This window comes from Falco rusticolus, chromosome 5 (assembly GCF_015220075.1).
Source record: "Falco rusticolus isolate bFalRus1 chromosome 5, bFalRus1.pri, whole genome shotgun sequence".
NCBI classification, from domain to species: Eukaryota; Metazoa; Chordata; class Aves; order Falconiformes; family Falconidae; genus Falco; species Falco rusticolus.
In genome coordinates this window covers 62,240,250-62,262,415 of record NC_051191.1, presented here as the reverse complement: position 1 = coordinate 62,262,415, position 22,166 = coordinate 62,240,250, and the positions used below count along the sequence as shown (strand labels likewise).

At 38.5% G+C, this 22,166-nt stretch overlaps 1 protein-coding gene across 4 annotated transcripts; it reads right to left on the bottom strand.

Moving 5' to 3' along the window:
* Nucleotides 1–4,111: 4,111 nt before the first annotated feature.
* On the bottom strand, nt 4,112–20,302 carry WASHC3 (WASH complex subunit 3). 4 transcript variants are annotated; one of them, XM_037390336.1, is made up of 8 exons: nt 20,148–20,302; nt 18,408–18,506; nt 16,054–16,119; nt 14,536–14,664; nt 12,930–13,037; nt 10,431–10,523; nt 9,162–9,226; nt 4,112–5,892 (listed from the first exon to the last, which is right to left on the bottom strand). In XM_037390336.1, the coding sequence occupies exons 1-8, from the start codon at nt 20,196–20,198 to the stop codon at nt 5,808–5,810; spliced, it is 696 nt and encodes a 231-aa protein (XP_037246233.1). In that variant the 5' UTR covers nt 20,199–20,302; the 3' UTR covers nt 4,112–5,807. The 4 variants fall into 4 exon arrangements, with proteins under 4 accessions (XP_037246233.1, XP_037246232.1, XP_037246235.1 ...); XM_037390335.1 differs by having other exon boundaries at nt 12,930–13,040; nt 20,148–20,300; XM_037390338.1 differs by lacking the exon at nt 10,431–10,523 and having other exon boundaries at nt 20,148–20,295.
* Nucleotides 20,303–22,166: the final 1,864 nt, after the last annotated feature.

Below are 22,166 nucleotides of genomic sequence, written 5' to 3'. Positions count from 1 at the left end.
AAGCCAAGTCAGAGGCAAAGATGTTACAGTAAGAAAAATACTAATAATCACCCCCGCCCACATTTTAACTATATTCAGCTGCTTTGAAAATGTCTTTTCAGTATCTGTTTTTGTGCAGGCAGGCAAGCTTTTGACATCATCATGACAACCATACCAAACACACGATAAAGCATTATGAACCATTTCTCACCTAATCCATTTTTATAAAAATACTGGCTGCTGCCTATTTCACCCTTTGCTTTTGATGATGCCAGGCATCGTGCTGGGCAAACAAGACAATGTTGTTCAAGGTTTCTTGGAACAAAAATCTCTGTTGCTATTATTTGGCAATTCCCTAAAAGCACTGCACTGAGGAAAAAGTGAATGATGAAACAACTAAGAAAAAGACACTCCTAGTTCCTTCTGTTCATCCCCCTCCCTACTTCTACTCTACTTTAAAAGTAGGTGAACTGAACACAGAAGATCAAAGGATCATCTCAGCATGCAAGAGTATTCCATTTCAAAGAGCTGCTGGGAAGTGATGGAGAGGAACCAGCACTGTAAGACATTCATTGTGAACAGTTTAGCTCTCACTGGGGAAGGATTCCCCATGCCCCTGAAAACCAGTGTAAACTGTGCTATGAGAAATCACAGAAGAATTATGGAATCTGTGGGGAGCATGGAGTCAGCTGAACGCTAGAGATCATTTGTTTGAAAGCAAAAAGGATAAGCACAATTCTTAGCAAAGTTATCATTTAAAATGGGCCCTTACAAGCTTTTTCCACTGTTCAGTTCTTCACAGCAGGCTAATTCAAGTATGCTCAAGTTCTCATCACTACAAGTAACGTAAAGGGTAAGGTTTATTAAACAGTCGATGGTAATCACCTATAAAAAGATCTGTTCATATGCAAAAAATTACTCCCAGATCCCTTCCTACTGGCCTGTCCTTTTCAGCACTCAGATGCATGCTCTTTCCAGTAAAAGACTGGTCTCAAGCCTAGCATCCACTTTACTACAACTTCTGATTCCACAGACCGGAGCAGGAGGCAATAATGAAGCACAAAAAAGGATTTTTTGGGTACAGGGAACAGTATGTCCTCAGACACAGTAGGCAGCTTTCATGTAAAAGCTCATATACTGGAACATACAAGAGCTTGATAAGCAAAAAGTATGTTACCTAAATCAGAAAATACAGTTATTTACCATTTCATTCCTTCAGGGAGCAGGTACCAGTTGTGAAGTCTGATGCAAAAAATCAACTGGCTGCAAAGTGACTGTTCAATATTTTCCTTTCTGCCCATTTACCTGAAAATGGGAAATACACTGAATGAGAAAATAATCCACTTGTTTAAGGTCAAGACACTGACTGAAACGACGTCTTAAAAAAATTCCAAATAAAACTGGAGTGTTTCATGCTACACCTGCCCTCACCCAACCACGAACATTTTGATTTATAGCTATTTAAACTTGTTTCCTTGAAATATATAAGTATGTGGAGACACATCCTATGCTAAGCTTGTTTCTGTCATTCATTTTATGTATGGCATGGGGTACATTATTCTAATTTTCTGCTTAGTTTCCCTCATAATGAACTAGGCCGTGGAACTCCCTCAAAACAATATTGTATTAGCAAAGTCAGACAGTCAAACCCAAGGCAGGAATATTCAGCACTCCCTGAACTGATGTAAACATTTTTGGAAGCACTAACAAACTTGTAATTTAGCACTGAATGTCAATCTCTGCTCACAGCTGGAGTAAAATCTTGGTGGCAGGAAAAGGGACTGCTGGCAGACTGCAGTACTCCTTGCATCTTCTGTTAAAGCAGTCGGTATCGATTTTTACCAGAGACAGAACGGCGAGACCAAGCCAGCTACAGGCCTGAGGCAGCACGGCAGGTCCTGCTTTGCTCTGAATTGGACCGAATGGAGACATCACATGAAGCATCAGGGCAATAAAGCTTTGGGCACTAGTGCAGGCATTCAACCTGCTGGCATCTCGGTCAACAGGTTGCCACATTTTCTGAAGACTTAAGAAAATACATGTTCTGTTTTGCAGACAAATCCATTGTAATACTGAAACCTTGTGTGAGCTTTTCAGAGATAAAACTGGATTCCTAGAAAGCTTCCGATTGTGATGAACTGCGGTTTCCTGCTACGTTACGTTTGGGAACACAAAATCGACTGATCACATGCAACTTGAAGTGCTGATCTTGGGGATATTCTCTTTTCCCAAGTACAGGCTACAGCTTATGACTTTTTTTCACAGAATGTCAAACTATATACTTACTCACTGGTGTAAATGACACTGGAAGGAAAACAAGAGAGGAAGAGACCCAACTTGGAAAAAGAACCAACAATTTTCTTTTTAAATGTAGCTGAACAGGAGAGTTGAGAGGGAATAGATTAAGAGTTCTAAACTAGGACTTTAGTATAAAGTTATTATCACGTCTAGATGTTGGTTTTGCCTTTGACATTTGCTTGAGGTTTCACTTACATAAATACAGATATGCATCTAGTCTTAAGGCACCTACATGCACTTAAAATGCCTGCAATATCTTTAAGAAACTGACCTTTATACATTCTGCACTCCAGTTCACCTGCAAAATGAGGATGATAGTGATGGGCTAAAAAACAAGTAAGTTTGTTTAAACATTGAGTACATAATTAGTGTTAACAGATACATTCAACAGTTATTCTAGCAACAAGCTGAAGTAGTTCTCATGCCTACAAATTGTAATATTGGCCCAGATGCTGATTTTAAATCCAAGTAAAATTTGGGTGTATTAGACGTGCATGAATGACACCCTTAATGTATACTGCACCCTTTAAAAGCTCTTTGCTGTTAGCAGCTTTTTAAAAATCAAAGGCACTTAAAAATGGACTTTTTCCCTGAAAGTATTACGTATATCTGATTACTACACAGCCAAGTTGAAATATTCCCTCCATCTTCTATTCCAAAACAGATGGCAAATAATGAGCAAGTTGGAATATTCTCTGCTTATAGTATTTAGTTTGCGGTTAAGGACTTTCCAACTTTCTGGGTTAGCACCATCTCACTAGAAAACTGCTGTAGATCAAGGAGGACTAGCACAGCTGACATAATTCAGTCCCAAACCAACCTTCCCATATTTAATAGCTTCTTGGGTCAGCATGTGTCCTAAGCTGAAACATCTCAGATTGAATTTGGCTACAATCTAAGAGTACAGGGATGTGTTTAGCAGATGAGACTGGCAAGAACAGAGGCGCTTCATGTGGTCAGAGGTTCCGAAGGTGGTGGAAGCACTATGGCTGCTGATGCACTGAAGGTAAAAAAGGAAGGTTTTATCTTTTTTTCCCTGGTTCCTCACAGTTTAGACACTGGAATTTTTACTGTGCAGTGTGCTACAACTCAAGTGGGAAATGAGACAAAAGTGGCAAGATTTTTCTTAACATTTCTGCAAGCCTACCAAGAGTGCACTGTTCCAAAGTAAACAGCTACCCTGAAAAAAACCCAGAAGTCTTAAGCAATTAAATTCACCATGCCTACAAATGAAATTGTCATTCTGTGACATATGTAATTACCAAATAATTGTCCCTCATTTTAACAAGTGACAGTAGACTAAGAGGCTTTCTTTTTCATTCCACATAAAAATACGTCTGTAGTGGTGTAAAAGACAATTGATTTTAGGTTTTTCAGACTAAAATTGCTTTACACAAAAAGCTTCTTTCAAATGATAAACAATTGAAGTTGTATCTCCTTAAACGTGTTTTGGTAACTTTTTTTTTAAAAAACATAATTAACTACTATATCTCAAGTTAACTCTTTAAATCACGCTACTTTCTTACACAGGTTCGTATCAGTTTGAGTACTGAACTGTCCTCATTAATTTCATTGAAGTCCTCATTAATTTCAGTCTTCCTTAAATTTTCTTGTTAGAATAGTGGCTATGGGGTATTCAGTTCCCCCCTAGTCAGAGTGCTAGTATGGCTTAGGTTAAACTCCAAATCCCTATATCCAAAACTCCCCCCTTCAGACAGCAGATTGATGCAACTTCAGCATAACCAGCTTTGGAGAAACATGACTTGCAAAGACTTCAGAAGAATTGTCATTAACTTCTTTAAAACAACATATGGAAATAAAACAGAACCACAGCTTTGGTTTACAAAGCATAGCTTTAATTAAACAGATTACTTCAATGAGTTTTCAAAGACAGATTTTAAAAAGTCACCGGTGTTTTAATATATGCTTTCTGGAATAACGCTGTAACATTTACCTTTGAAATACTTATTGCTGATATGTTAATATTTTTCAAGTTTTACCAAGTTTCAATTATTTAATATTTTTGTTTCTGTTGAATGATAATTAACTCATTATTGAAATGCCATCTCTAGACATTTTCCATTGCATATATGCTTTCATAGGGATTCAGGCATTAGTCTGATTTGCAGGTTATGAAGAACTTAAATATGTCAGCTAGACTGAAATGGGAGCCATGCTTAAGTTACAGGAAAAAAAAGCAGCTAACCTACCGAAGTGGCATAAATAACTGAGAGAGAAGATAACGACTCGATCATAAAAGCTAACAAATCTATATACTCAGAGCTTCAGTTTGAGTCTTTTCTTGGTCTCAGGAAGAATGTGAAAGACCAGAAAGTGAATGATTCCTGGCCCACAGCATTCTGGTATAATCACAATAACCTGGGGAATTCAAATAGATTGTGAAGAATGTCACGTGGAACAAATTATATTAGAGAAGATTCTTTAATAAAATGTCATTTCTGACTCATGGAGTAGATTAAGTAACTTGCAGGGAAGTCTTCAGGGCCAGTCAGGCTCCAAGTGGGTTTCTTTATGTTGTTCCCTAATGCATACCTCAACAGGTAGCAAGGTAGTTGTATCATCATACAAACTGAATTATGGCTTCTTTGCTGGAGTTATTAGCACAGGCATCAGCTTGAAGGTGGTTTCTTATTCCACGCAAACTGCTCAGCCACAGCTTCTTTCAAATAAGCCCAACAGCCATCAGAAAGTGGTTTCTACTGACCCACGTGACAATGAACAAGCAGTGAGAATCTGGTATTCCATTAATAATCTCCCAGTCACTTGCTTCTTTCACAGTGTCATTTTCAAACCAGTCTTGCAACGTTTGCACTTGCCTACACCGCTGTAACCTGAATCTGATAAATCAACTCTTCTAAAGAGCAAGAACTGCTTTAACAACTTTGTATTAGACTCTAACGTGACACTAAATAGCAGTACATAGTTCGAAAATAGATTCAGATTGGTTTTTAGTATTTTCAGTTGTATTTTAGTTTCTCTCAAAACAGAGTATCACCGATTTGCAATCACCATAAGATAGCTGATTTCTACGTAATTCTTGTGTCACTACAGAATATAGTACATTAGAAAAAAATAATACCTTTCATCAATGAAACAATTTCATTTTGAAAAGTTACTTTATCTGTAAGTTATGGGACAGGAAGAAGACAACCCAGGTTAAATGTGTTGCACAGAAAATCCAATAATGACCAGAATGCAGTGTTTAGAGGTGTGGAATTTTTAGAGTTTTACAAAGTAATTTCAGAAGAATCAGAAAGGAATCTGAAATGATGCAGCACAAACATTGCAAGGATCTCACGATTCATTTTCATGGTGGAAAGGTTCTAGTTGAAACACACTAACACGCTGCCTGTTCAGACTTTCTGGGAGAGAACATGGAGGATCTTAGCTCTTAAAAATGCTGTCAGATAAACCATGTTACTCATGTGACTCACAGAAAACCACTGTCTGCTAAAGCTCCAAACACATTAGCACTTAACAGAGGTTTCCAAAGGCTGAAATCAGTCTCTTTAATCACTAAATGAAGATTCACTATCGGAACTGTCTTCTGCTTTCCCATCATCTCCCCAGGCAGGCACAGGGGCATCCGGGGTCCTGCAGGCAACAAAAATGTTCTATGTTGTAACTCCCAGAAGGTGGCTGAGAACACAAGCAACTTAGCATGTCATGTTAATGTCCTTTCACTACAATTGCATGCACTTTATTTCCAAAACATTTAACACATTAACTGTTTACAGTTTACAAACTCTCATCTCACTGGTATTGCTTCACTTACAACTGAAAAGCACTAGAAACTGTAACTCACAGGACATCAAAACTCTGTAGACGTCGATTTGAATGCAAATCTTTGAGGCTATCGGAAATACTGACAGATCACCAAGAAGTGGCAAACACTTGTAGAACAAGTTGAAAGCAGGCAATACTGATTAATTCAATATTTTTCAATCTTCAGAGTTTCTAGGGCTGAAAGGAACACGCTGTACACTATTAAGCAGTGTAAATAGTACATGAAAAAAATAACACAGGAAATGAACAATATTGTATCCAACTAAAACTGCAGGGATAATTTAGAGAAGCAAAAAAGAATTACTCAGAGTGGAATTTGGCTAGAACTTTGGGTTAAATTTGACATGCAAGAGCAGCCATGGGATTTTTATTGACTATAAATGATCCGACCTCTTGTGCTTAGTTTTGAAGAGAATTTAAGATGGATCTAAACCTCACATCAAAACATTTGCACAGGGGGATCTATTGGGAATGAAGGGGACAGAAGCAAGTCATCTACAGACTAACACTACTGACTGAAGATGCTGTCTCTCCCTGGAGTGTCCCTCCTAAGTATGCAGTGAGTTTGACAATACAAGCAGGACTGAGCCTGGTCAATTCTGAAACCAAGGTAGAAAATAAACAGGCAATTACACTTGGGGAAGAATGATCTTCACAGAAACTAGGCTCCTGTATGATAGTTAACTGCTCTCTTTGATAAAATATTAAAATAAGCTGACAATTGTATTATTCATCCTGTTGATATTTATCTTGGGACTACCTCTGTGTGTCATGCTACAGAATTTCTTTTCCAACTTTAGTTCTGTTTATTATAATTTCTGTTGGAAATCCCTAAGGTACTTTTGAAGTGTTTCTAAACATTTTGGGCACAAAAAATGAGAAGTGCATTAAAGAAATGCGAAAGAGCCTTCCCTCTCCCCCCTGCACACCTCTAAAATAAATCAAAGAGTTTGCTTTCTTATGTAAATACCACTTCACGGTATTATTCCTTGTTGCCGTGGTAATGACAAAACAGAAGAACTGTGCAAAGACATGTGATCTGGAGAGACCAGTGCAAAAACTCGCCTCTAGTAAGGAAAGGAAGATGGCAATGAATTCCTTTAGTTCGTAAGAGCAGGACAAACCCTCTCAGCATTTTATAAGGAGAAGAGAGAAAGGATAAGAAACAAAAGTTAAAAATAGATAAATTGGGAGCTTGATAGAATAGGGAGTTATTAAACTGCAAAAAGTTGAGAAAGGAGCAGTAACAGAAGTAAAACAGCTGAAGGAAGACAGTATAAACAAATCCATATTATCAGAATTAGCATCTCTGCAGCCACACAAAAACACACGCTCAGTCACTGGTTAATAGCTGGGAGAGTGTGCAGGAACTGACTGAGCATACAGCGATAGCGATATGTACGTTTTCCTAATTTCCACTGGGACTGAGTGAGCAGGAAGGAGTGACTAAGGAACCTGAAGACCCAAGAAATGTGGTGTGAATGGCAAGATACATATTTTTAAAAAAGTCTATGATATTGAGACAAGGAAGCAAGAAAATTAAAAGAAGCGTCATCCCTGACTCCTTAAAATATTGTGTGGTGTGCACCTTGCCAAATAATTAGCTTTCTTTAACCATGTAGATTTGTATACAGTTTTCAAACCATTAACATTTTAAAGAAAATCCGCCTAAGCCTTACTGTTGCACAGAATCTTTGACCCCAAACATATTCTGTGAGCCCCAATTCACAGCAATAACATTTCTGTCTTAGCCCAAAACAGACAATTCAAAAGCAGGTACTTTTTTAAAGTTTTTGAAATTTTAACCTATTACCTTATTTTTATCTACTACAATAATCCACCCAAACATGAATAGCAGCATTTACAGAAAGGCGTGGATCAGAAATGCAGAGTAAAAAATACAACACATGTAACACTTGCACACGTTCTTACTTGCGTTCTTTTACTTATTTCTCATTCGATTGGTAAAAATATTAAATGAGGAATAACTACTTTAGGCTCATTCAGAAACCAGGAAGTAGCTGGGAGATAAAGTGACTCAACCTACGACGATACTTCAGTTTTCCTATATTTTTATTTATTTTGTTAAACAAGTTGCTGGTTTCAGAATAAGCCTTTCCAAAATGTAAAAAGACTTCACTGGAAAGGAGAAGCAGACTTTCTAATACATTGACATTTTCTGAAGAGGATGCAAAACCGTATTGAACATTTTAGTGGCTATAATGTAAGAATGAAAGTATTTTCATCAGTTTAACAAATTCTGTGAAATAGTACAGTAAAACTAAATTACATGTCAAATCTAAAATAAGCCTAAAATTCATGCTTCTAGTCAGACACGTAGCTTTGAAAATGAGTATCTATTCTTAGTAGTCTTCACAACAGGTTAGCTCAATCAGTCACAATTTCAAACTGCTGACTTCAATTTACACTGTCGATGTTGAAATCAAGTTGTACATTCCATCTACTGAGGGAATCGGGAAACTGCTGCGTTGTCCCTCATGCATCCAGCAAAATAAAATAGATTTTGTTCTTACTACTCTACAATGATGGCATTTTGGTATTGAAGTGTTGAAAGAAAATATCTGGGAAAAACCTCATATTCTTAACAGTACAGTGAAAATGGCTACTGACGTATTACCTGATTTCTCATCACTAAATGAACGTTGTCAAATGTTACCTTGTCATTGCAGTATCTTTTTCCTTGAACTGCATCCCCTCTGCTTGGCTTGGAAGAAGTCCTTCCATTTCCTCTCAAGTCTTAATAGTAAAGTCCTACAACTTTCTGTTTGGGAGAGTGCAGTACTTACCCAGTCTCTATTTCCTGGGCTTTGCCTTGGGCTAGACAATACTGAAAAAACCCGAACTTGAGACAGCATGGCTCCCCCTTTGGCCCTGATGGCCCTATTCAGACATACAAAATGCTTAAACCACCTCTCACAGAAGACTTCAAAACCTATTTTAATGCTCATCATTTAGATTCAAAATACCATAAACAAGCTCTTCTAAGCAAACTTTTTTCCAAGTTTTTTAAACACACAGTTGCTTTCCAGCCCTACTGAGAGTTGCATATTACTTACTCGAGAAGATCTGGATTTAGCCCTTCAGAAATCATTTTGTTTCGTATTGCCATTACAGGAACACCCTGTGTAGGAGGAGGAAGAATAATATGAAACTACTGAACACAAACAGGTGAACTAAATTCCACAGGTTCTTTTAGGTTACACTTTCATACAAATTTATGCATGTCATTTGTTGAACAAAAGCATGGAATGATAATCTCAGTTGCCATCAGTATGAACCTAGAGGCGAGAAATGACTGAGATCAAAAGCCCTTTTAATCCTTCTCATATTTATGGCAAAACTTCTACAGAAAGTTGCAGGGAAAGAATCAGGAATGGGCAGATAGATCTGCAATTCATGCAGACAAAACCAGGAAGCTGAAGTGATATGTATGGATGAGAACGTGAAGAAAGAACAGAGTAGCACAAAGACAGAAGAGAATGGTTGTGCTAGACAGATGAAGAACACTTGGACATGCTAAAGGTATAGCCAAAGAGGGAGCAAAACAGAAGATGCATCTACTACCACTCCAGAAGAATACCTTAACGCAGAGCTAAAAATTGGAAAAGTCTTTAAAAAGCATGCAGAAAAAGGCAAACAGGACATGAGAACAGGAGTGCAATTTAAAAGTGATTCCACTGAATACAAAGTGCCTGTACAGTCAGGCTTGAATCTTCTATGACTTGTGGACAGATTTTAGCCAACTATATGTGTTAAAAAAATTCCTTCCTTTCACTGCAAGTTCTTCCACAGCTTCTGTACTTTATTTTACTCAGCAACACCTAAGCATCCCCTCATCATGGATTGCGTATCCAAGAACACTTTGACCCACGTCGTCTTAAAAGACACATTCCAACAAACTGCTCCTATGTTTCCACTAGAGTTGCTCAAAGACAACTTGTTGCTTTGCCATCCCCTGTTGCAAACCATCAGAAATACCACCTGGATCACTGCATGCCAAGATAGTTAGAAAAAAAAATTAAAAAAAAAGGAAAAAAAAGAAAGAAAAAAAGAAAAAACAAAGAAAAAGAAAGGAAAAAAAAAAAAGGAAACAAGGAAAACAAACAAGGAAGAAGGATGCTATAATTTCTGATTTCCAAGAGACACAGCTACTGGTGGTCAAGGAAAGTCAGCAGAGGCCTCACAACCTAAATAAAAAGTAGTGTAGCACTGTTTTGGCACAGGACAAATATCTTTTGTCCAACGTAAGTAAAATAGTGATAAAATAAAGGGCAGCCATGACTAATGTTCCAGAGAAGCATGTGGTACTAGTGACAGTTGCTAACCTGGCAAAGTGAGAGCTGAGCTAGCTGTCTTACTGTGTTTTCCTTGTGCAGTTTCACAGCAAGAATCACAATCAAGACTTGTGCATGAAGATTCTGGAATAGCACACAGACAGGTACATAGTTTTAACAACCTATCAGGCATATCAGGAAAAATGTGACTCAAATAGTTGTAAGGTATTAGCTTGTAATAAAGAATTTCTCAGTAATTCACAACTAATGTACACTACAAAGGGGAAAGCATTTGAGCATTTCATGACAGTTTAAAATATTCACTTATTCTAGTAACAGATTTGGACACCAGGAATTGTGTGCCTATACACCATCTCAAACTATCTAATGCTTTTTCCCTCACTTGACTGCTCTTAGGGTTTCTTTCCCCAGCTCAGAAATCACTGATGAAGTGTTTATGCATCAATTCAAACCAAGTGAAAGCAAGACTGAGTCAGATCAGGCAAAGCAGAATCTGGCAAATCAGAGCTTAACACTGCTGTGACCCTAAATCTTACTAAAATAAAACAGGAAGTATATTAAACATAAACAGTAACTACACGGATCATACAGGTCCACTGAAATGGCAAAAGTGCACTTTTCTAACAGAGGAGAAAATACTAAATTTCCATCGCATTTGTCTCTGCTCAGTTAAGATTTTAAATAATCCAAATCACCACACATTCAACACAGTGTAAGCCAGCCCTACTCCCAGCCTGGCCCCGCAGCCCGGGAAGCATGCAGGTCCTGGAGAAGCCAGAGTGCAAGTAGCAATCTTGTTGCAAAATAGGTTTTGGTTCTTCATAGTGCAGAAAGAGGTCAAATACTCTAAGTGCTGGCAATTCCTGAAGATCAGTGCACTCTCCATGTTTGGTTTTTATTTCAGTGCTTGAAAGCAAGGACCCATCTGTATCAGGCCAGTCAGTATCTTGGCATCTATGCAGTCATATTTGTTATTTAAAGATGTTGTTTATCTGAAGTCATAGACTGCTCCTCTCAAACTGTCAACAGAAGTGTTCTGAACATTTGTTGTAGCAAATACAATATTGCCTTTGTAAGGTTTGCTTGAATATTATTGTATATTTTAAAAATTACGAATTTAGTACGGTCAACCGCACTTCATTGAAATGAGTTTGTTACTATCTCACAGAACAGCTATGTTTAGTGTAAAAGAAATATGTCTTCATAGTGCTAGTTCTTAAAAAATAAAAATATTGTGAACAATAAATAAATGTTTAGTTCAAACAAATCTTCAGCTAGAAGCTTAATTTGGGCAAATAAATGACACTAACTAAAATACCTGACTGGATGACAAGACAAGTTTGGCAAATACAAAACCACGCATCAGTGTGTAGTATGTTAGTCTGACTTTACCACACTGTTTACAACTGGCAGAGGAACCACCAGGAACTGCCAGTACAAAGTACAAATGCAGAAGGTGAGATCTCACTCCTCTAGCAGTCACACACAAAAAAAGTCAAAGCAATTAGACCATCTAGCTCTTTCACATCCACTTTCAAGTCTGGCATAAAAAAATAACATAGTGTTCTACTCTCTGCTACTACCCCACTGCCAGGTTTCCCAAATGGCTTGTAATAAGCTACCCATAAAGTGACAATTTGTGATTCAAATGAAAAATAAGGTCTGGAGTGTCATCCAAAGCACCAAGCACACCAATTGTAATAATTTGTTTGAAGAGGGAATAAAACTATGAAGTTAGTTTTAACATAGGCAACATTTTACTCATACTATGACATAGTCACATTTTCCAGAATTATAATATTTATTTTAGAGGAAAATTTCCACTGACAGCTTGAAAATAAAGCCAGGTTTTTTCTGTTTCCAATCTCATTTTTAATTTTGTGGACATGAAAAAAAGAGCTCTTAAAAAATGTCACCGAGTCTCCCATTCACCTTTTCACTCCTTCATTAGTTTTCACACATGTAAATATTGAGATTACATTCATTTATTTCCTACTTATCTGTAGAACAGCCCACATATAAAGAGGTAAGCAAAACCTGCATCATGAATAACAGGAAACTGATGTGGAACCAAGTAGTGAAGCAATTCTTGTATCTCTATTTTGAACCCTACAGAAATACCAAATACTCATGCTCTTGAGTACATGGGCAAAGCTGTATTTTGTACCCTACAGCAAAATCAAACTGTAATCATGTCTGTGTGTAGGGAATGATACCAATTCTACCAGAATAACTACACTTTCAGTGGCAACTTCTGTCTGCATTTACACATCTTCACACCTTCAGTTCAGAAGTATATTGGCAAAATTTTGTAGAAAGACCTTGCCTGAAGCTGGCTGAGGGAATGTATTACATCAATTCATTTATTAGAGATGTGCTAGAAATATTATGATCTTATCCTAGCTTAAAGATTATTGTTGCAATAGATGTCTTCAGACATCTAATGTTCACTTACATTCACTTTGATGTGTGTGACATTCCACCTAAAAATAAGTAAGTACATAAAGAATGATAAGACAACTGACTTACCACTTGTACCATTTTGAGATATCTGGCATATCGAGGATCCTTGGCCACAGTTCTGACATTTTCTGTTACTACCTCTGTTTTCTGTAACCCTTCTTCATGTATATTGTTCTTCTGTGTACAAAGAGAACACTTTAATGGTTAGGTATGCAGAAGCACGGAGACTTCAAACCATAAAATCTGTAATTTAAGGGTAAAGTGCAACTCTTCTTCATCTAGATTATTCTCACTCGTAGTATTAAATATTTCCAAGATGAATGAATACACAAAACTCAGCTCTTACTATCTGCAGTTACAAGTGTGACTTTCTACTTTTAGTCACAATTTTAAGCAAAATACATGAGAAAAACCCACCTATAATAGCACTCTGAAGTTTGTTGTATTTAATGAATAAAACAGAACTAAATCTAAATGTTCACTTTATACATATATATATTTTTAAGGATTATTTCTACATATCTCTTCTAGTGGTCTAATGCATTTTTTACTCAAAATATTTGATTCCATAAGAAAGGTTTCGTACAGATCATATAATTTTTAAACTATAGTTTTCAGTATAAAGCATTAATCTCAAGGATATCATAATGAAATCAAAAGAATCCTTGAGAGTAAAGAATTAGAAAAAAAAGAAGAAAATGACAAGAGAATGTTTGCTATTAAACTAACCATCTGAAAGCAGCACTGGAAACCTCATTTCAGGAGTATTTGTTCCTACTTCAGTATCTAAGAGGAGGAACATTTTAAAGAAAACAAAATAACCAGGAGTCATTCTCTAACATGGCTGAAACATGGAATGCTAACTGTCTATTCTGTCTCCCACGCTGCTGGCTGAAGAGTTACAACCTTTAACAGGCTGCTCCACGACAACTTCCACCAAATAAGAGAACAAGCAGAGACTGGACTTGGAGATTCCAAGAAAAGAAACTATTGTAGGAAACTGGGGAAAGAACCCCATGTACAAATGAGCCAGAAAGTCTCCCCTAGTGAAGTGGTGATCACAGGATTTAAATCTGGGTTAAAAAAACAACCAAACACACACATACATAAAAAAAACCCCAATAACCCAACAAAAAATTAATTGCAGGGATAGGATCTTAATATCGATCACTTTATTATAAGCTGGCATTTTCTGTACATAGATGGTAATATACAGAAAATATTCATGTAACAACCTCTTTAAAATAAAGTATGCTAGAAACTCCGATTTCAGCTGAAAGCTCACGTTCTAAAGAAGGCAGAGAAGAGCTGGAGTCATGTGATTCAAACTTACTTTCATTCATGACCTTCCCAGTCCCCTCATGTAATTCACGTTCATATTTTAGTGTGATTGAAGAAGAGGAAGTAGACATTTACCACTAGATTTGAGTTAGTTCTAATTATTTAAGCCACAAATTCAAGAAAGGAGATACTTTTTTAACAAGTGACTTTTTTGTTTTAAATCACTCGTTAGAACAGTTTCATTAGTGAAAAACGCAGTTTTAGATCTTTACAGTTGATTTCTCTCTTCCAATAGGCTTGCTTCTAACTATTTCAAATAAGACTAGAAAGAGAGACACTGGACACAGAGAGGTATATTCCTTCAATCTGTTAGTTATGCTTCATTACTCACTCCAGACTGAGGTGATACAGCTGTCTGTTGATCCACAGTAGTCTGTGCCATAGGACCATTTGTAACGCTATTCATATTTGCACTGGACACTTCAAATCTGACATCTTCTAGGCCAGGAATAGAGGATAACTAAATGTACAAAACATTATCAAATAAGCAATGAACATTAAGTCTATGTGTACAATAAAATCTGCAGCATGCTGCTTACCACATATTCCCCAGGTAGTTTTCACATTAGTATAATCATAACTTTTTATCACTAGTTTTCATATTTTGATTGGGAGGGGAAAAAAATAATTTTATTCAGGTGGCTTCTACAACAAAAACCCCAAAACACTGCATTGGAGCTTTCACTGTTAACAGCACTGCAGCGCAGGAAAGGCTTCAACACCTTTCCAGCTGCGCTTTATCAACCCCACAAGAGCCAGGCCATCTTCTCTGCTACTTCCCCTACAGTGAAAGAAATCGTTAACAAGAAAAGCTCTGTTATCTAACAGATGGGTGACTGGTTACAGATTTTGCAATCTTCTACATCTTTCACACATTTTTAAGGAAATGCTGAGAGTGGATATTAAATACGTTACATATCTACTTGAAGGAAATTCTGTTTACCATGATTATGAAGAATTCTATAAAAATGATCAATACTGATTATTCCTAAATACTTTGAAATAAATAAGAGTTAGTAAGCACTGTTTGTACTACTACAGTATTTTCTTCACAAAGATCTTAATGAATGGTTTCAAAATGTCCTATCCCTGCTCCCAGAAAAGACAACCAAAACTGCTTCCATCATTTAAAGAAGGACTGGTTAAACCTTTACAGTGGGTGTTTGGGCTTTGGTATTTGTTTCCAGTTTGTTTGTTTGTTTTCTTCTAGCAACTTAAATGATAATATCTGAGTATAGATTATATCCTTTTGTCATTTTAGCTAAAGATACATCAGACACATTGTATTACCTTAGATCCAATTCAGGTCACATTTCAATACCAGAAGATTTACAAAGGCTCTGTCTAGCTACTTATACCAGTTGAGAACCTTATAGTCTGGTAACACAAAGATATTTCGCTTGTACAAAGAGAGTAGCATTTCTTACTAGAGTTTGCATGGCAAATGCAATTTCATACCACAACCCTGCAACATACTTTAATATTGGAAAACTTCTCTCCATTTTCTTAAAACCAAACATAAAATCAACCATAAAATTGCCATACAGTTCAGCTGCCCTCTCAAGATCCAAGTGCTCCTTTCCTGTTCAGTATGTTTAACAGAGACCGAACCAACATTTCCACTATGTGCTGTTGGTTCCTTTTTTCCATATCAACTACATGTTTAAATGTTACACAATATAAGTGGCAAGACATGCAAAGAGAGAAATTGCCATGTAAGCATTTTATATTAGCTCCTTCAAATCATTATGAAAACTTATTTGATCAATTTAGACTATGATCAGGAAGCTAGTTCATGTAACTCAGGAGGCTGTCACTGTTAGAAGACAAAGTCTGTACACATACAAACCTTTGCATCCAAAATATTGAGTGTTGTTTCAATTTGTTGGATACGGAGAGAGAGTGCTGATAATTTCTAGAATAGAAAAAAAAATTGAACACATAAACACTCCCCTAGGCACTTGTACATATAAAATGGTTCACATCTAGCTAAAAAAAATCACTTTCGTCTTCTACCTGGTGAAGGCAGAATAGAGTATAAGTGAAATGATAACATTTCAAAATAAATGAAGCAACGACATCCCTTTTTAGTACAGTAGCTACAATGGTTCAAATTTTAAGTAATCTTACTAGGCAGTTAGTTTTCCCAAATAATGAATAACAGAAATGAAGACAGACTATGCACAAAGGAAAGCCAAAGTAAATAGGGTATTACTTTGGGCAACTGGAGAATAATGGTAGACATACTGTACTCTCACAGTTTACAAACCAACTTTCTCCAAAGCTTTTTCCAAATGTGGAAGGTGAAAAGATATGAAGTGTATGTATGTAACTGAGCAAATACAAAGTAAAAAAATCTGATAAAGAATACAGCAGGTGACTGAAAGTCAAAATGCATAGTGAACCAGAACTCACCAACTTTACATGCTCCAGGTGTACCTCGATCAAATTTTAACACTTTTTTTTTTTAAAAAAAAGACAACTTTTTCTACATTACTCTATAAGAACTGTCACTCTTTTAACTAATCACTACCATACTCCACCAGACCTGTCCAAGTGAAGTTGGCTAGCATGCTGGCTGGCAGATATGTACCACTCTGACAGCTTTCTGGCACACTGGCAAGATTCTGCCTGGCTCTGAAGCAGAACTTTAACACCCCAAGAAAATGGCAGTTCTGCCAATATGCTAGAAAAAGTAAAAAGAGACTGACAGGAATTAGTCTTTTTGGATAGTGCACCAACTTATTTACAGATGGCTTTTTGTTCATGAGGAGTTTGTTCCTATTGAAAAGAACTATGTGCCCTACATGTTGCTGGGGAAAGGGGAGGAAAGATGTACAAGACAGTTACATAACTTTATGGGTGAGTTTGACTAGAGAAAGAAATCTAGAGTTAAGGACAGTGTCAGCCCTAATTTTGAATTTCTTGGCTTCTGTTGATTTACACTGGGACCTTTCACATTAAAAACGATTCTGCACTTTCTAAATACAAAAAAAATTTTCAAGGAATTTAGAAAGCAACCATTTAGTTTCTGGGGTAACAACACATTTAGGTTAACCAGTAATGTTTTATTAAGTAGACTTCACAGAGTTGCTGCATGCTCAAGATGGTTTTAAATATATGTGTTCTGACTTCCACAGTGCCTATATAATAGGTAATATTGCGATCATGTGACAACCACGTTTTGGACAACTGACAACAGCATCACCAGGCAGTTACACCATCCCACATATCAAATTACAGTAAGTTTAAAAATCTAGGAAAAAAAGGTAATTATTTTTTTCCTCTGAAGCTCTATACGTTGATGTGGTAGTCAAATTTTATACTTGTCACGGGTCTGGCTCTAAACTTCACTAACAACAGAAATTTCTCAGATTACACGGCTTAGTCTAATTGTATTTGACTGCTGCCCCAGCCCTGCTGGCTAGGGCTGTATAGTAGTCTTTGTTGAATAAACTAGTGAACAGTTACAAAGAAACCACTAATGACAAAAAGGTTAAGCTCAAAGCCGCATTAGAAAACACTCTTCCTACGAGGAAGCACTCTTGTCCTGTTCAGTAGGCAAATCTAGTCCTGTCGGTCTGGTATGTTTCCATTGATGCTGAAGACACCACAAAAAACTTATTAACACTAAATATTTTTATTTTTCTTTTGTTTACAAGACACTAAAATTAACTGCTTCATGTTCCATACTAATCACTTGCCAAAAATGTCTTTTCTTCCACATCAAAATTATTTACATTCAGAGCTTAGTGTAACACCCTTTTAAATTACAGGGGGTAAAATCTGAAAGCAAGTTCTGATGCTATATCCAAAGACACAGATGAGGGGGATACTGACTGTCAAAATGGATGCAGCACCATAGGAATATGGCATCCTTCTTCCAAAACAAGATGATCTCCACAGACAGAGCTGCTCAGAACAAATTCCATGTATCAAAAAGTTCAAAGGCAGTGCCAAATGCAAAAGTTTGAGGAAACAGGATTAGGTGTGGTATAATCAGCAGTTCACTTGGGCATCTTGGGGAAAAAAACCCAACTGTCTTAAGCACTTTCTCAAGAGAAACCTGAACAGAAAGCAGATTAAATTTTCCAGTTTAAGCTACCACTATTACTGCATCAAAAATATTTAAGTGAATGGCTCTTATTTCTAGAATTTTTTTTCCATTGTATGAATTGACATCTGGGAAAATAATAAACATACCTCTTCACAAACAGTAGAAAAGCGGTTGAGAAACTGCACTGTGTGAACCACAAACTGGTTTAGAAATGCTACAGTTCTTTTCTGCTGAATAGCAGGAACCTGCATTAAATAATATAAGAAAATTAGATTATACATAGATGTCAATTGCCACATTTGGATTCAAAGACCTGTTAAAAAAATGTAAAAGTTTTAGAAGAAATTATTTTAGAAATCTGCCTTAAGTGCACTCGCTACAAATGCATATATATATATATACAAACCATTTTTTGATATATATACCTATACAGTATACAAATCCTTTTTCACTAAAAGTCTACTAACATGACTGTTGAAAAGTTGCAGGATACACAGAAAAGACAAGATCCCCATATATTAAGGTCTGTTATCTTATTTAAGAAAACATTTTCAGATGAAATTAACAACATTCCTGAAATTAAGTGCTAACATTTTTAAAAAACAGAGGAAATCAGAATTTTTCCTTCTGAAGCTTAAGAAGGAAAAGCAGACTTATCCAGACAAATAGTTACAACCAACATTAAAATAAAAAAAAACGGAGAGTAGTGAAATTGCTGTCTCAATTTTTAGTGGCCACCTATACTACTTATTTGCAAGTCCAGACTACCCTAAAATTACACTTTAGTGTCACTCCGCCAAGTGAGATCTGATGCACACAAACTTCTCAGACTAAAAGGTAGAATGATACATTTGTCAAAAAAAAAAGGCTGGTGCTCATAATGTAACAGTCAGTTGGCATTTTTATTTACACCATTACACAAGACTGGAATCAGGAACATTCACACAAATGTTTACGTATAAAATTACAGCACCTCAGGGTTAATCACCTTGGACAATTGTTTGTCTTAAACTTCACATAGGAAATCACTGTATTGAATTGCAGTTGGTTACAGTGAAGGATTTACAAGCAAAACCACTTGCAGCCAAGCTTCAGCTGCCCTGAACAACAGTGTGTGATTACGGTGAGCCTCTGGTCTTCACCTCTTTGGTCTTTCATCTGTCAGCGCAGTCATTTGCTACACTTCACCAGTCTTAAGATGTCCTTATTCTTTGTGTGACTTTGTTGCTACTATCTCAAGTTTTCAGCCTGTGCCCCTGTATGGCAAGGTTTGCTGAAGCTCAATACCGTAGTTCTGAACCTGTCAAACGGTGCTTAAGACCTCAGAAATTTATGGGGTAGCACAAAAGATGGAACGGCCACCGTGGCAGCTGGAAGCAAACCGTCTTTATGCTCTATAGTCGAGAAACAAAGCTAAAAAAGTGTTTCTGCATCACTGAAAGCCATGAACAAGCAGCTTCGCACGGCATTTGCCTCACAGTTTTAAGAGTGAAACGGCTTAGCCGTTACCTGTAAGGCCAGCGGAAGAGGCGCAGCGAAGCGCCCTTGGAGCAGCCCGCGGCGCCCTGGGGCACGGCTGGCGGCGAGGCCCCGCGGCGGGACCTGCGCGGCTGCTGCGGAGGCAGCGGGTGCTGCGGAGGCAGCGGGTGCTGGCGGCACCGCCTCGGCAGCCCCGGCGCGACACCCGCAGCTCGCCCTGCCGCCCTCCCGCCCGCAGCGGCGCGCCCCGGCCGGCCCCGGGCGCCCGGCCGTGCTCAGGGGTGGCCCCGCTGGGCAGCGGAGCGCGGCGGGGGCGGCCTGGGCTCGCCCAGCACCAGGGCCAGCGCAGCCGCGGCCGGGCCAGGCAACGGGCCAGCCCCGGGCCCGCAGGCGAGCGCCGCCCGTACCTTGGTGAGGTCAATGCCGGAGCCCACAATGGGCAGCCCGTCCTCGTCCATCCCCGCGGCGCCGCCGGCCGCAGCACAGCCCCGCGCCCGGCAGCACGCAGCCGGGCCGCGGCGCCTCCCGCCGCACTCCGGAAGCGCCGCCGCGCCGCTCGCGGCCTCTCCGCCTCGGCCCGGAAGCAAAACCCCGCCGCGAGCGGCAGCGGGGCCGTGCCCGGGGCTTGCGCGCGCGCAGCCGCCTCTCCCGCGCGGTGCAGCATGGGAGGCGCAATCCGGGGGAGGGCGGGCGTTCGCCCCCTCGCCGCCGCCACCCCTGCCTGCGGCCGGGCAGCGTGCGGGCCGGGTGATCCCGGAGGAGAAACGCACGGGCTTTGCCAGGGATTGCGTGGTTTGTTCTGCAAAGCGTCCGTGCCGCTGAGGGGGCCCGCATTGACTCGCGCCGGTATGGGCACCAGCACGGCTTCAGGACAAGGCCTTGGTCGTGCAGGTTGTGAAGATAAAGAGGCTTCCCCCACAGTCAAGCATCCAAGAAATAGTGAGAAATGACAGTGAAGACACGGTTTCTGTGCCCACATGCATGCTTGGAGTGGTGAAGGGCCACACTTGGAATATATGTAAAAATAACAAGCACTGAATGACCCTGGATCTTCTGAAAAATACAAAAGCGTCATTGAAATCACGTTACAAAACATTCCTGTACCTTAATGCTTACACAACAGGAAAAAAGGGGGTATGGTAAACTTAGCTGTGGGCTACCTGTAACGGTTTTGTTTTGTTCAGCAGTACCTATCACCGCTTTCACTTGATTCTCAAGCATAGGGCGTAAGTAGGACTATTCCGTTTCAGCCAAGGAACCTCCGATGTACCATGCTCCAGAGCGACGGGGGCATTTCTCACACCTCCAAAGGAAGGACAGGGGGTTCACCTACAGAGTTCAGTAGGTTTAATCTAGTTTATAGGAATTGGGCAAATTTTTGTTGGGCAGAGGAGCTCTCTGTTTAAATTATCTAAGTGAGTCATCTTCCCATCTTTATTACCTCAAAAAAACCCACCAAACCTTCAAAAAACTCCCAAGTTCTATTCAAGAAAAATTAATCCCATTTACCGTAACATTTCCATAATACAAGTTTTCTAGGCAATGCCACAGAAACTTTTGTTTCTGTGTATGTAAATGCTTAGTCAAGTTTTATCTGAATCTCTTGGTCTGTAAAGCTGGGAAAGAAATCTCAGAATATGCTCTTTGGTGAGCTTTCTGGTACTTCCTGCTTTTAATTTGGCCAAAAACATTGCATAGAAAAGTGCAACACAGCACTTCTTCTCCCAGCTGGAATTAGGAAATGCAAGGTATGAAAAGTGAGAAACAGAGAGTAGAGGAAAATGATCCAATTTTTTCCAAAACCTCTTAAAAAAATGTTTCAATTAAACTGGTTTGTTACACTGGAACTACTAATGACTGAACCCCGCCATGGGAGAATTTATAAAAAAATAATTGAGTGGTAATATGCAGATTTACAGTGTGTGATTTGAAAATGTATTTTGTACCAGCATCCGCACTGGATGATAAATGTCAAATTAAGGAATAAAAATGGTACAGTACATAAACTGCTGGCCATTTATATACTATGTATGTGTACACATATATACACAGGCATTTAAAGACACAGTCATATAGCTCCACCTTTTAGTGAAGGAAAGATTAAAGACCGTTTAAGAGTTACTGAAACGCAGTTCAGCTGAACATAGTATTTTGAAGACGTTCACCTTAGAGATGCTGAGGCTAACTTGGAGTGCCAAAGCTGTGTGTACAGAACACTGATCAAAGCTTTGTCTTCATCATTAGTAAATATTTTGTCTTGTGATTAGCACACACTAAAAAGTTTAGCATGGGTTTTAAAGTACTGAAACTGATCTGCTACATAGATTTTTATATTGCACAAAATCAGAACCTCTAGTCAATTGCAAAACAAAATTACACAGGGTGAAAAAAACTGGCAAGCGCTACTGCAACTTACCATGTTCATA

What these genes read in the sequence shown, in the direction of transcription:
- WASHC3 (XM_037390335.1), bottom strand. Translation starts at nt 20,198, where the DNA reads ATGGACGAGGACGGGCTGCCCATTGTGGGCTCCGGCATTGACCTCACC. An exon ending in CCGGCATTGACCTCACCAAG is followed by an intron (nt 18,507 to 20,147) that starts GTACGGGCGGCG and finishes TATTTAATGCAG; the next exon opens with GTTCCTGCTATTCAGCAGAA. An exon ending in TCAATATTTTGGATGCAAAG is followed by an intron (nt 14,665 to 16,053) that starts GTTTGTATGTGT and finishes TTGTACATTTAG; the next exon opens with TTATCCTCTATTCCTGGCCT.